Here is a 13070-nt window from a genome sequence, read left to right as displayed (position 1 = left end):
AAAAGCTCTTAATACAAATAATACCCAAGACTGGGGTGGTTTCTCTATCTGATTACGTCTATTTTGTTACTGTGTACTGGAGAAAACAAATTAGGCCTTTCTAATGTTTCAGCAATTGTAACACACACCAAACAAGTGAGACTGTTTTGGCAATAATGATCATTTTTATAATACGTCAGAATATAATTCAAGTAGCAACATGAAATAACCATTTGGCCTACTACAAGCAAAACGCTTAATGTTAGGAAACAGTTTCACATTTCATTCATATGCTACAGTTTCTCATGCATGAGACCGAAAAGTAGTAGAACGAAATTTTTGTATAAATTTGGAATCATCCTATTCTTCCATAATTTGTGTGATGTCCTTGTTTCTTCCCCTTCCTCGCTCTAACAAACAGTCTTGGCATCACTAATTCTGTAACTATTCCTACCACTGTCAAAACTCATTCTCCAGTTAACTTTACTGACCATGGCACAATCTCCGGTTTTGTTATCCAGCGATTATTCTCTGATTAGGCGTAAATACGTGTTAGTACAAAGCGTTTTCCACTCTACTCCCAGAATGGAACTTACATGGCTGCTAGCCAGGGACTATGACTGGCCCTGTCTAGTGTAGCAACCTAGCCAGAAATTTTCTGTCAAAATATCACTTTCTCGGATACACCGAGAAGAAAATACGTAATCTTCCTTACCTTTTGTTCCTGTTAGTCGTTTATTTCCACTCTGGTGGTCTGAATCTATGGATTTCTCTAGTAATTGAAACAACTCTGAACATTCACAAACCGAATCAACCACATTAACAAGCAGCAGTTAGCATTCACCGGTTCAGCTTTATTGTGCTCAGCTCGTATAGCCCCATCCCGTTTTGTCTGCAGGAAAGTTTATTTCTAGATGTGATGAGGATTCCCCTGGCAGAGACATCACATACACTATGCACACATTCAAAAATCAACTTATAATTCATTCAGAAACCAACTTAGAATGTTTTCAAAAACCAGCAGAGGTGCTTTTCAAAATCAGATGAAAAATCGATAGACCGACGTGTGCTCAATGCTTTGTGAAACAAGGTTTTTTCCCTCAAGAATATGAATTTTGCCCTCCCCGAAACTGCCGCCCGTTTCAGATACCCAAGTTTGCCTCCACCCCCCCCCCCCCCCCCCCCCACCACCAGATCCGGGCCTGCTGTGCACACGTGAATCTGGCGGCTTGGGTGCACCAATAAAACATTTCTGGGTAGCATGTGGGTGGTTGCTGCTACTGCTGCTTACACAGCCAATAGCCACATTTCTGTAGCCAGAAGTGGGAGAAGGTGTGACTCAACTGTGCATGTGCATGAGCCCGCTCGTAACTGGTTAAATGAGTCCTAATGTAAACAATTGTGACATCACGCTCATTGGAGGCAATTTGTTGTTATGAAGCATTGCATAGTCTTCCAAAAGTCTTTGACACATTTTGCTGTTGGTCAGATGCTTGTACGAACGCTGTGTTATTTTATATGGCAAATTTCCTTTGCAATTTAAGTTTCATTTTCATTTTGTTCTCTCGTTGATGTTTTAATGCGGCAGTATTATTCTGCAGTAGTGGGATACAACAATATTCTTTGTAAGAGTATCGGTTCTTACCATTCAAAATTACAAAAATTTAACAGAAAATTGAAGCGATGAAAAAAATTTCTGAGTTTTTCCTGGATTTCCTGGTCGTTCCGGGACGCATACAACCTGTTTCATATTTTGTGGTAAATTTCCATGAAAGAATGAAACATTTTTGATGTGCCTCCATGGTTGGAAAGCTTGATTATTCCAAGGATCATATAAAGAATTTCACCACTCTACAGTGTATAGCTGTCTATATTGGTTAGCGTATCATTTGCAACTAGAAATGGAAAAAAAAATCGAGTTTTGTGCTGTTATGAAACATTGTCATTTGAAGGGCTGGACTGCAGCACATATCAAAACAGAACTGGATTAAGTTCATGAAGGCTCTGCAATATCATTGAAGAGCATTCTTTGATTAATGAATTTAAACATGGTCTGGTAAGCACTGAAGATGAACCACACACTGGTCGTCCATTTGAGGTCACCCCAAAAGAAATCATTGACAAAATCCATGAAATGGTAATGCAAGACTTCAGAATAAAAATTCATGAGTCTTTACACATTGCAACTTACCAAGTAAATAGCATCTTGCACAGAGAACTGACTACGAAGAAGCTGTGTGCGAGTTGGGTGCCCTGATTGTTCATAGTTGACCAAAAGTACAACAGGCACAACATTTCAACACAATGTCTGGCAACATTTAATCACAATCTACAAGACTTTTTGCTCCAGTTTGTGACTGCTAATGAAACCTGGATCCATCGCTACTCACCAGAATCAAAATGACACAAAATAATTGACAAATGCTGATGAAAGTGCATCAAAAAAGACAAAGACCATTTTCTCTGTTGATTAGGAGAGGGCCAGTATTTTTTGGGATTCTCATGGAACAATTCCCAGAGATTATTGGAAACAGACAGAATCCTAATTGGACCCTATTATGCTTCATTTCGGATTGTTTGAAAATTGTGTTGGCTGAAAAAAGACCAAAGTCGGCATGCAAAAAAGTGCTCTTTCACCAGGATAATGCACCATCTCACACATCAGCAATAAGAATGGCAAAAGTGCATGAACTGGGCTTTGAATTGGTTCCTCATCCACTCTACTCATAAGACTTAGCTCCAAATGACTTCTTCCTCTTCCCTAACTTGCTGGGAAGAAATTTTCATCAAATGTTAAAGTTATAACTGCACTCAATGAGTATGTTGCAGAGTTTGACAAAACCTACTTTACCAATGGAACAAAAAAGCACCAGAATTGCTGGACCAAGCATATATCTCTCACAGGGACTCTGTCGAGAAGTAAGGTTAGTTGTTTACAAAACAAAAATTTTTTCCTGCTTTTTTACCTGACTTATCAAACCATCCTCCTACTTACTATTCAAAAGTTGTTATAAAATGCCAAGAACAGCTAAATGTTACACAGTTCATTTTGTGTGGCCTGTTCTGACGAGTGACACAATTATGTTTTAGATGTAAAGAATCTGCAGAGTTGTCAGAAGAATGCAGGATTTTTTTTCCTTTTTCTCGACATGTTGTAATTCAGTGAACAGTGAATGTTTTTGTGGGAGTTTCTTTGGATTTTCAGAAAGCAATTCTTTTGTTCTTAAACTTTCATTGAACGTTACTCTGAAATTAGTATTAAAATTTAATTATTATGCCATATTTATGTTCCAATTACTGATGAAGTTTCAGAACAACTTAAGTCACCTTGCAAACCACAATTATCACATAACAGATAATCAGAGCACATGTACTGAGCTGGAGTAATAAAACTTTTGTTCTTTATTACCTTTTGCTGTGACAAATTGGAAAATTAAAGATCTGTGTTGGTCAGTTTCACCCCATGTCAATATTCCCTATTCATAAAAATTAGTTTGGTTAGAGTATTGCCATCGGTGTACTGCTGATTTCACTTCTGCATCTATCGCAAAAGCGTCGGGCAGTCAGGAATTTCTTCATGGAGCCAAACAGATGAAAGTCCAATGGTGCAAGGTCCAGATTGTATGGTGGATGTTGGAGCACTTCCCGTCCAAATTTTCTCATGAACAGGAGCAACAACATGGTGGCAGGCATAGTCATGATGAAGTCTTACACCGTCAGCATTAAAGTTGTGTCATTTGTCAAGTTAAGCATGTTTTAATGTAGACAGTAGTATTTACAGTGGAACTGCGTTCAGCCAAGTCCACCAATAACACACCATGCACATCCCGGAATACTGTCACAAGCACTTTCTTAACAGACTGAATCACTTTTAATTCTTTTGATACTTGGGAACCTGCATGTTTCCACTCCATAGAAGCCTGCTTGTTTAAGGGTATGTAGTGGTATGTCCACAACTCATCACCAGTGACAATTCCTTTCATAATGTCACGCCCATTTCTAGGGAATGCATTAACTGATCCACATTTATCATCATTCGTCAACCGTTGTGGTTGTCTGTCAGGTTATTAGGTACCCAGCAAGAAACAACTTTACAAAATTTCAATGTGTCATGACCAATATTGTACGCTGCACCAAAGGAAGTGTTGAACTTTTGCAATAATATTCGCAACTGCACAAGCTATCTCTCAAAATTTCCGTCTCAATGGGTCTGACACTTTGTGTAGTTGCAGCTGTTACCAGCTGCTCAGCGAGTGATTAATCACTAAGGTTCACATGGCCCTCTTGGAAGAATGGACACCATCTGGAGACATTTCTTTTAACCACACAGTCATCCCCGTGCATGTCACACATGTCCCTCTGAATTTCACTTGGTTTATGCCCTTTGGCCCACCAATATTTAACTACACTGTGCAGCTCTTCACAAGTTGACAAAGGTAGCATGTGTGCCATTTTTGTTTTGTAGCTCAGACTTCTCCTGCTACAGCAGCATGTGAAAACAATATTCCCTCTATAGTGCAAACTTCCAACTATATTGTCAGGAAATTTCAACATGCCAGCTGCAGTACCAGGGGATAAAAAAATTATTGTTTATTACTTTCCGATCCTCCCCCAATTAATTTTATGGTTGAAGTTCCTTGAGTCATAAAACCTGAGTTCAACCAATGCTGGCCAAATCTAGTACACTAAAATATATTGGAATTCCAACTAGTTGTATTCAACCTGGAAAGCTTATGCACAAAAACCTACATTATCACTAACAATTTAAAGGTATAAAACATTAAATTTATTAGTTATCTTCCTACCTAAGGTAAGTACAAAATCACCAAAAAAGAAATGCAAACAATAACAACTTACATCAGACCAAGACATGAAGCTAGCTGCACTTTGATCCCAGCTAGATGAATCAGTATCAAAATACTCCAAATCCTGCAATTTGCTGAAAGAGTCCCTAAAAGGATCATCTGACGAAGCACTGAAAAAAGTAGTAAAAGTATTAGCTACAGTACTCACTGTACATTCGCCGATAAACCCCAGATTGTACATATTAATATGCCCTTCCCACGAAATATCTCAGCGAGAATCAAATGCTTGGGATGGAGAGCAAGGGGGGAAACAGCGAGGAGTAGGGTAAGGAGAAAGGTCAAGGGGTAAGAGCTGTGGGAGAGATGGGACTAGCCAAAGGGGAGGGGGCAGGAGCAGAAAACGAGGGTACGCAAGCACCGACAGGGAGGGGCACTCAGGGGCCGAACAGAGGGGGACACACAAGGCGAGGGAGTAGGGAGGGGGAGGGCCGAAGGAGTAGGGAGGGGGAGGGCCAAAGGAGGGAAGGAGTAGGGAGGGGGAGGGCCAAAGGAGGGAAGGAGTAGGGAGGGGGGAGGGGGGCCGAAGGAGGGAAGGAGTAGGCAGGGGGGCCGAAGGAGGGAAGGAGTAGGCAGGGGGGCCGAAGGAGGGAAGGAGTAGGCAGGGGGGCCGAAGGAGGGAAGGAGTAGGCAGGGGGCCACAGGAGGGAAGGAGTAGGCAGGGGGCCAAAGGAGGGAAGGAGTAGGGAGGGGGCCAAAGGAGGGAAGGAGTAGGGAGGGGGCCAAAGGAGGGAAGGAGTAGGGAGGGGGCCAAAGGAGGGAAGGAGTAGGGAGGGGGCCAAAGGAGGGAAGGAGTAGGGAGGGGGCCAAAGGAGGGAAGGAGTAGGGAGGGGGCCAAAGGAGAGATGGAGTAGGGAGGGGGGAGGGCCGAAGGAGAGATGGAGTAGGGAGGGGGGAGGGCCGAAGGAGAGATGGAGTAGGGAGGGGGGAGGGCCGAAGGAGAGATGGAGTAGGGAGGGGGGAGGGCCGAAGGAGAGATGGAGTAGGGAGGGGGGAGGGCCGAAGGAGAGATGGAGTAGGGAGGGGGGAGGGCCGAAGGAGAGATGGAGTAGGGAGGGGGGAGGGCCGAAGGAGAGATGGAGTAGGGAGGGGGGAGGGCCGAAGGAGAGATGGAGTAGGGAGGGGGGAGGGCCGAAGGAGAGATGGAGTAGGGAGGGGGGAGGGCCGAAGGAGAGATGGAGTAGGGAGGGGGGAGGGCCGAAGGAGAGATGGAGTAGGGAGGGGGGAGGGCCGAAGGAGAGATGGAGTAGGGAGGGGGGAGGGCCGAAGGAGAGATGGAGTAGGGAGGGGGGAGGGCCGAAGGAGAGATGGAGTAGGGAGGGCCGAAGGAGAGATGGAGTAGGGAGGGGGGAGGGCCGAAGGAGAGATGGAGTAGGGAGGGCCGAGGGAGAGATGGAGTAGGGAGGGGGGAGGGCCGAAGGAGAGATGGAGTAGGGAGGGGGGAGGGCCGAAGGAGAGATGGAGTAGGGAGGGGGAGGGCCGAAGGAGAGATGGAGTAGGGAGGGGGGAGGGCCGAAGGAGAGATGGAGTAGGGAGGGGGGAGGGCCGAAGGAGAGATGGAGTAGGGAGGGGGGAGGGCCGAAGGAGAGATGGAGTAGGGAGGGGGGAGGGCCGAAGGAGAGATGGAGTAGGGAGGGGGGAGGGCCGAAGGAGAGATGGAGTAGGGAGGGGGGATGGCCGAAGGAGAAATGGAGTAGGGAGGGGGGATGGCCGAAGGAGAAATGGAGTAGGGAGGGGGGATGGCCGAAGGAGAGATGGAGTAGGGAGGGGGGAGGGCCGAAGGAGAGATGGAGTAGGGAGGGGGGAGGGCTGAAAAATGGAGGGAGTAGGGAGGGGGGAGGGCTGAAAAATGGAGGGAGTAGGGAGGGGGGAGGGCTGAAAAATGGAGGGAGTAGGGAGGGGGAAGGCTGAAAAATTGAGGGAGTAGGGAGGGGGTCAGAAGACAAAAGGAGGGAGTAGGGAGCGCGAGGACCGACAAAAGGAGGGAGTAGGGAGGGGGAAGGCCGAAAATGGAGGGAAGGGAGGGCAAGGAGAGTAGGGAGGGGAGGGCCAAAAGAGGGGAGAATAGTGAGGGGAGGTCCAAAAGAGGGGAGAGTAGGGAGGTGACGTCCAAAAGAGGTGAGAGTAGGGAGGGGAGGTCCAAAAGAGGGGAGAGTAGGGAGGTGACGTCCAAAAGAGGGGAGAGTAGGGAGGGGAGGTCCAAAAGAGGGGTGAGTAGGGAGAGGAGGTACAAAAGAGGGGAGAGTAGGGAGGGGAGGTACAAAAGAGGGGAGAGTAGGGAGCGGAGGACCAAAGGAGGGGAGAGTAGTGAGGGGAGGTCCAAAAGAGGGGAGAGTAGGGAGGGGAGGGCGAAAAGAGGAGTGAGTAGGGAGGGAAGGGCCAAAAGAGGGGTGAGTAGCGCGGGGAGGGCCAAAAGAGGGGAGAGTAGGGCGGGGAGGGCCAAAAGAGGGGAGAGTAGGGCGCGGAGGGCCAAAAGAGGGGAGAGTAGGGCGGGGGAGGGCCAAAAGAGGGGAGAGTAGGGCGGGGAGGGCCAAAAGAGGGGAGAGTAGGGCGGGGAGGGCCAAAAGAGGGGAGAGTAGGGCGGGGAGGGCCAAAAGAGGGGAGAGTAGGGCGGGGGAGGGCCAAAAGAGGGGGAGAGTAGGGCGGGGAGGGCCAAAAGAGGGGAGAGTAGGGCGGGGAGGGCCAAAAGAGGGGAGAGTAGGGCGGGGAGGGCCAAAAGAGGGGAGAGTAGGGCGGGGAGGGCCAAAAGAGGGGAGAGTAGGGCGGGGAGGGCCAAAAGAGGGGAGAGTAGGGCGGGGAGGGCCAAAAGAGGGGAGTAGGGCGGGGAGGGCCAAAAGAGGGGAGTAGGGCGGGGAGGGCCAAAAGAGGGGAGAGTAGGGCGGGGAGGGCCAAAAGAGGGGAGAGTAGGGCGGGGAGGGCCAAAAGAGGGGAGAGTAGGGCGGGGAGGGCCAAAAGAGGGGAGTAGGGCGGGGAGGGCCAAAAGAGGGTGGGGAGTAGGGCGGGTGAGAGCCAAAAGAGGGTGAGAGTAGGGCGGGTGAGGGCCAAAAGAGGGAGGGAGTAGGGCGGGTGAGAGCCAAAGGAGTGGGGATTAGGGACTGGGAGGGCCGAACGAGGGAGGGTGGAATAACGAGGGGGAGGGAGGGCCAAACGAGGGAGGGAATAGGGAGGGGGAGACAGAACTAGGGAGGGAGTAGCGAGGGGCGAGGGGAGGGCCGAACGAGGGAGGGAGTAGGGAAGGGGATGGGGAGGGCCGAACGAGGGAGGGAGTAGGGAAGGGGATGGGGAGGGCCGAACGAGGGAGGGAGTAGGGAGGGGGTGGGATGATAAGGAAGGGGAGGGGGATAGACGGGAGGGAAGGGGACGGGACGGGGTGTGGGACGGGATGGAAGAGGCGGGGGAGGGACAAAAGAGAAGTGGAGGGGCAAAAGGGAAGGGGAGGGGCAAAAGGGAAGGGGAGGGGCAAAAGGGAAGGGGAGGGGCAAAAGGGAAGGGGAGGGGCAAAAGGGAAGGGGAGGGGCAAAAGGGAAGGGGAGGGGCAAAAGGGAAGGGGAGGGACAAAAGGGAAGGGGAAGGGCAAAAGGGAAGGGGAAGGGCAAAAGGGAAGGGGAAGGGCAAAAGGGAAGGGGGAGGGACACAGACGAGGGGGAGGGACATAGGGAAAGGGAGGGACGAACGGAAAATGGGAGAGGGAGGGGGAGGGACGAAAGGTAAAGGGAGGGGGAGGGACGAAGGGGCAAGCGAGGGGGAGCGACGAAGGGGCAAGCGAGGGGGAGCGACGAAGGGGAAAGCGAGGGGGGAGCGACGAAGGGGCAAGCGAGGGGGAGCGACGAAGGGGCAAGCGAGGGGGAGCGACGAAGGGGCAAGCGAGGGGGGAGCGACGAAGGGGCAAGCGAGGGGGAGCGACGAAGGGGCAAGCGAGGGGGAGCGACGAAGGGGCAAGCGAGGGGGAGCGACGAAGGGGCAAGCGAGGGGGAGCGACGAAGGGGCAAGCGAGGGGGAGCGACGAAGGGGCAAGCGAGGGGGAGCGACGAAGGGGCAAGCGAGGGGGAGCGACGAAGGGGCAAGCGAGGGGGAGCGACGAAGGGGCAAAGCGAGGGGGAGCGCCGAAGGGCAAAGCGAGGGGGAGCGACGAAGGGCAAAGCGAGGGGGGAGCGACGAAGGGCAAAGCGAGGGGGAGAGGGAAAAGGGATGGTGAGGTAGAAAAGGGGAAAGCGAGGGGGAGGGAGAAAAGGGAAAAGGGATGGTGAGGTAGAAAAGGGGGAAAGCGAGGGGGAGGGAGAAAAGGGATGGTGGGGTAGAAAAGGGGAAAGCGAGGGGGAGGGAGAAAAGGGAAAAGGGATGGTGGGGTAGAAAAGGGGAAAGCGAGGGGGAGGGAGAAAAGGGAAAAGGGATGGTGGGGTAGAAAAGGGGAACGCGAGAGGGAGGGACGAAAGGGAAAAGGGGATGGTGAGGGAGAAAGAGAAGGAGGGGGAGGGACGAAAGGGAAAAGGGATGGTGAGGGAGAAAGAGAAGGAGGGGGAGGGACGAAAGGGAAAAGGGATGGTGAGGGAAGAGAGAGAGGGAGGGAGGGGGAGGGACGAAAGGGAAAAGGGATGGTGAGGGTGAGAGAGGGAGGGGGAGGGGGAGGGCACGAAAGGGAAAATGGAAAGGGAGGACAAAGGGCAGAGGGGGGAGGGGCGCGAAAGGGGAGGGTGAGGGAGAAAGGTAAGGGGGGACGAAAGGGGAGGGTGAGGGAGAAAGGTAAGGGGGGACGAAAGGAAAGGAGAATGGACAAGTGGAGTGGGAGGGAGGAGGGAGAAAAGGGAGGGGGACATCGAGGAGGGGGAAAAGGAGGAACAATGGGGAGACGAGAGTGGAGGGACGAAGGGGAGACGATAGTGGAGGGACAATGGGGAAGGGAGGGGCAAAGAAGAGAGGGAGAGTGGATGGACGAAGGGGAGTGAGGGGGGGGAGAGGGGGGAGGGTCGGAGGAGTGAGGGGGAGTGTAGGGGAAGGACTTGTGGAGAGGGGGAGAGGAGGGTCTGAGGGGTGAGGGGGAGTGGAGGGTAAGTACTGTGTGGAGAGGGGGCGTGGAGGGGAAGTACTGTGTGGAGAGGGGGCGTGGAGGGGAAGTACTGTGTGGAGAGGGGATGGGGAGGGTCTGAGGGGGAGGGGAGGGTCTTGTGGAGAGGGGAAGGTCTTGTGGAGAGGGGAAGGTCTTGTGGAGAGGGGAAGGTCTTGTGGAGAGGGGAAGGTCTTGTGGAGAGGGGAAGGTCTTGTGGAGAGGGGAAGGTCTTGTGGAGAGGGGAAGGTCTTGTGGAGAGGGGAAGGTCTTGTGGAGAGGGGAAGGTCTTGTGGAGAGGGGAAGGTCTTGTGGAGAGGGGAGGGTCTGAGGGGGAGGGGACGGACTGAGGGAGCAATAAGCAGAGGGGGCGACAGACTGAGGGGAGGGGAGGGACTGAGAAGAGAGTGGAGGGTAAGGACTGAGGGGAGAGCGGAGGGTAGGGACTGAGGGGAGAGCGGAGGGTAGGGACTGAGGGGAGAGCGGAGGGTAGGGACTGAGGGGTGAGGGAGAGGGGGGGTGCAGTGGAGAGGGCACAGGAAGGGGAGGAGGGAGGGACGAAGGGGAGAGGGGGAGAGAAGGAGGGACGAAGGAGAGAGGGGGAGAGAGGGAGGGACGAAGGGGAGAGGGGGAGAGGGGGAGAGACGGAGGGACGAAGGGGAGAGGGGGAGAGGGGGAGAGACGGAGGGACGAAGGGGAGAGGGGGAGAGAGGGAGGGACGAAGGGGAGAGGGGGAGAGAGGGAGGGACGAATTGTGGAGGGGGACGAAGGGGAGAGGGGGAGAGAGGGAGGATGCACGAATTGTGGAGGGGGGACAAAGGGGAGAGGGTGGGACGAGTTGGAGAGGGGGAGAGTCAAAATGGGGAGGGAGAGGGGGGACGAGTTGACGAGGGGGGAGGGAGAGGGGGGACGAGTTGACGAGGGGGGAGGGAGAGGGGGGACGAGTTGACGAGGGGGGAGGGACGAAGGGGGGAGGGAGAGAGGGAGGGACGAGTTGGGGTTGGGGCAGGAAGGGGTGGGGCAGGAAGGGGAGGGATGAGGTGGGGAGGGGGCAGGAAGGGGAGGGGCAGGAAGGGGAGGGGCAGGAAGGGGAGGGGCAGGAAGGGGAGGGGCAGGAAGGGGAGGGGCAGGAAGGGGAGGGGCAGGAAGGGGAGGGGCAGGAAGGAGAGGGGCAGGAAGGGGAGGGGCAGGAAGGGGAGGGGCAGGAAGGGGAGGGGCAGGAAGGGGAGGGGCAGGAATGGGAGGGGCAGGAATGGGAGGGGCAGGAATGGGAGGGGGAGGGACGATGGGGGGAGGGTTGGAGGGCCAAAGTAGGGAAGGGGGTGGGCAGAGAACGAGGGGGGGTGGGCAGAGGACGATTGGGGTGGGCAGAGAACGAGGGGGGAGGATAGAGAACAGGGGGAAGGGCAGAGAACGAGGGGGAAGGGCAGAGAACGAGGGGGAAGGGCAGAGAACGAAGGGGAAGGGCAGAGAACGAAGGGGAAGGGCAGAGAACGAGGGGGAAGGGCAGAGAACGAGGGGGAAGGGACAAAGGAAGAGGGTGGGGAAGGGCAGAGAACGAGGGGTAAGGGACAAAGGAAGAGGGTGGGGAAGGGCAGAGAACGAGGGGGAAAGGACAGAGGTAGAGGGCGGGGAAGGGCAGAGGACGAGGGGGAAGGGACAGAGGGAGGGGGCGGGGAAGGGCAGAGGGTCAGAGGAAAAGGGCCGAAGGAAGGGACAGCGAAGGGCCGAAGGAAGGGACAGCGAAGGGCCGAAGGAAGGGAGGGTGAAGGGTGGAGGGGTGTGGGGAGGGGTGGGGAAGGGAGGGGGAAGGGATGAAGGAAGGGTGGGGGAAGGGACAATGCAGTGGGGGGAATGTTCAATGGATGGTTGGGAGGAGGTTCGACGGGAAGTGGGCGTGGGGGGGGGAGACAATGACATGAGAGGCAATGGCGTCAAAGGGGCACGAGTGGTGGGAAAGAGGGCGTCAGGACAATAGCGCAGGGAGGGGGGTCACGAGTGGTGGGAGCAAGGGCTAGGGCAGCAGGAGGTGAGGGTAGCTGGTTGAGGGAAAGTAGGAAGAGGGGTAGCAGCTGGGCAGCACAGTAGGAGGAGTGGTAGCAGCTGGGCAGCACAGTAGGAGTTGGGATGTAGTGGCTTGTTACTAGGCTATAGGGTTGTGGTGGGGGTACAGGGTGTGGTAGGGGTACAGGGTTGTGGTGTGGGTATAGATTTAAGAAAAGTTGTAGGGGTAATTGGTGGGGTAGGTTGTGTAGAGTCGAGAAGGTCGGCAGGTGTTAGAGGTGGGGGGTGCAGAGTCAAGAAGGTGGTTAGGTGCACAAGGAGGTTTGATGGGTGCAGAGTCAAGAAGGTCGTTAGGTGCACAAGGAGGTTTGATGGGTGTAGAGTCAACAAGGGGGGCTGCATGCGAGTGCAGAGTGAAGCAACGATTGACGTGCTTATGGACACGGGCAGGACCAGATGCTCTATTGTGGGTAGTGGCTATGGTGACGACAGGAGGAGGAGGAGGAGGATGATGATGATGATGATGATGATGATGATGATGATGATGATGATGATGATGATGATGAGGAGGAGGAGGAGGAGGAGGAGGAGGAGGAGGAGGAGCAGGAGCAGGAGCAGAGTGGTCACAGTGCTCCTATTCAGGCTGTTAATGAAGGTACAAGCATATGGAGTAATTCTCAAATATGTGAGTGTCTCGAAGAACCCAGCATGTTACCTTTGATGGTGAGTGTTCATCAGAAACAAGGGTAGCGTCAGGAGTTCCGCGGTGAAGTGTGACAGGACTGCTGCTGTACTCTATATCCATAAACGAAATGTGGACAGAGTGGGCAGCAGTCTGCTATAGTTTGCTGATGAAGCTGTGGTGTACGGTAAGAAGTCAAACTTGAGTGAATGTAGGAAGATGCAAGACAAAGTGGACGTTTGTTGAATGGCAGCTACCCCTAAATGTGCAAAGATGTGAGTTACAAACCTGTAATGTTCGAATACAGTATTACTAGTGTCCTGTTGACAGTCAAATCAGTTTAAATATCTGTGTGAAATGCTGAGGTGGAACAAACATGTGAAGGGGAGGCAAATGGTTGACTTCGGTTTATAGGGCGAATTTTAGGAAGGAGTGGTTCATCTGTAAAGAAGACCACATATAGGACGCTGGTGCGACCTGTTCTCAGGTACTGCTCAAGGGT

At 53.0% G+C, this 13070-nt stretch overlaps 1 protein-coding gene across 11 annotated transcripts in view; it reads right to left on the bottom strand.

Annotated features, from left to right (window-relative positions):
• The window catches only part of LOC126278361 (uncharacterized), a 112033-nt gene that overhangs the window by 60693 nt on the left and 38270 nt on the right, over positions 1-13070 (bottom strand). For all 11 annotated transcript variants that reach the window (XM_049978436.1, XM_049978427.1, XM_049978514.1 and 8 more), the window contains one exon: positions 4837-4954. In XM_049978436.1, coding sequence (XP_049834393.1) covers positions 4837-4954 — 118 coding nt within the window. The remainder of the gene's footprint in view (positions 1-4836; positions 4955-13070) is intronic.

The sequence above is a fragment of the Schistocerca gregaria genome, chromosome 1 (assembly GCF_023897955.1).
Source record: "Schistocerca gregaria isolate iqSchGreg1 chromosome 1, iqSchGreg1.2, whole genome shotgun sequence".
Taxonomy (NCBI): Eukaryota; Metazoa; Arthropoda; class Insecta; order Orthoptera; family Acrididae; genus Schistocerca; species Schistocerca gregaria.
This window is presented reverse-complemented; position numbering and strand designations above follow the sequence as displayed.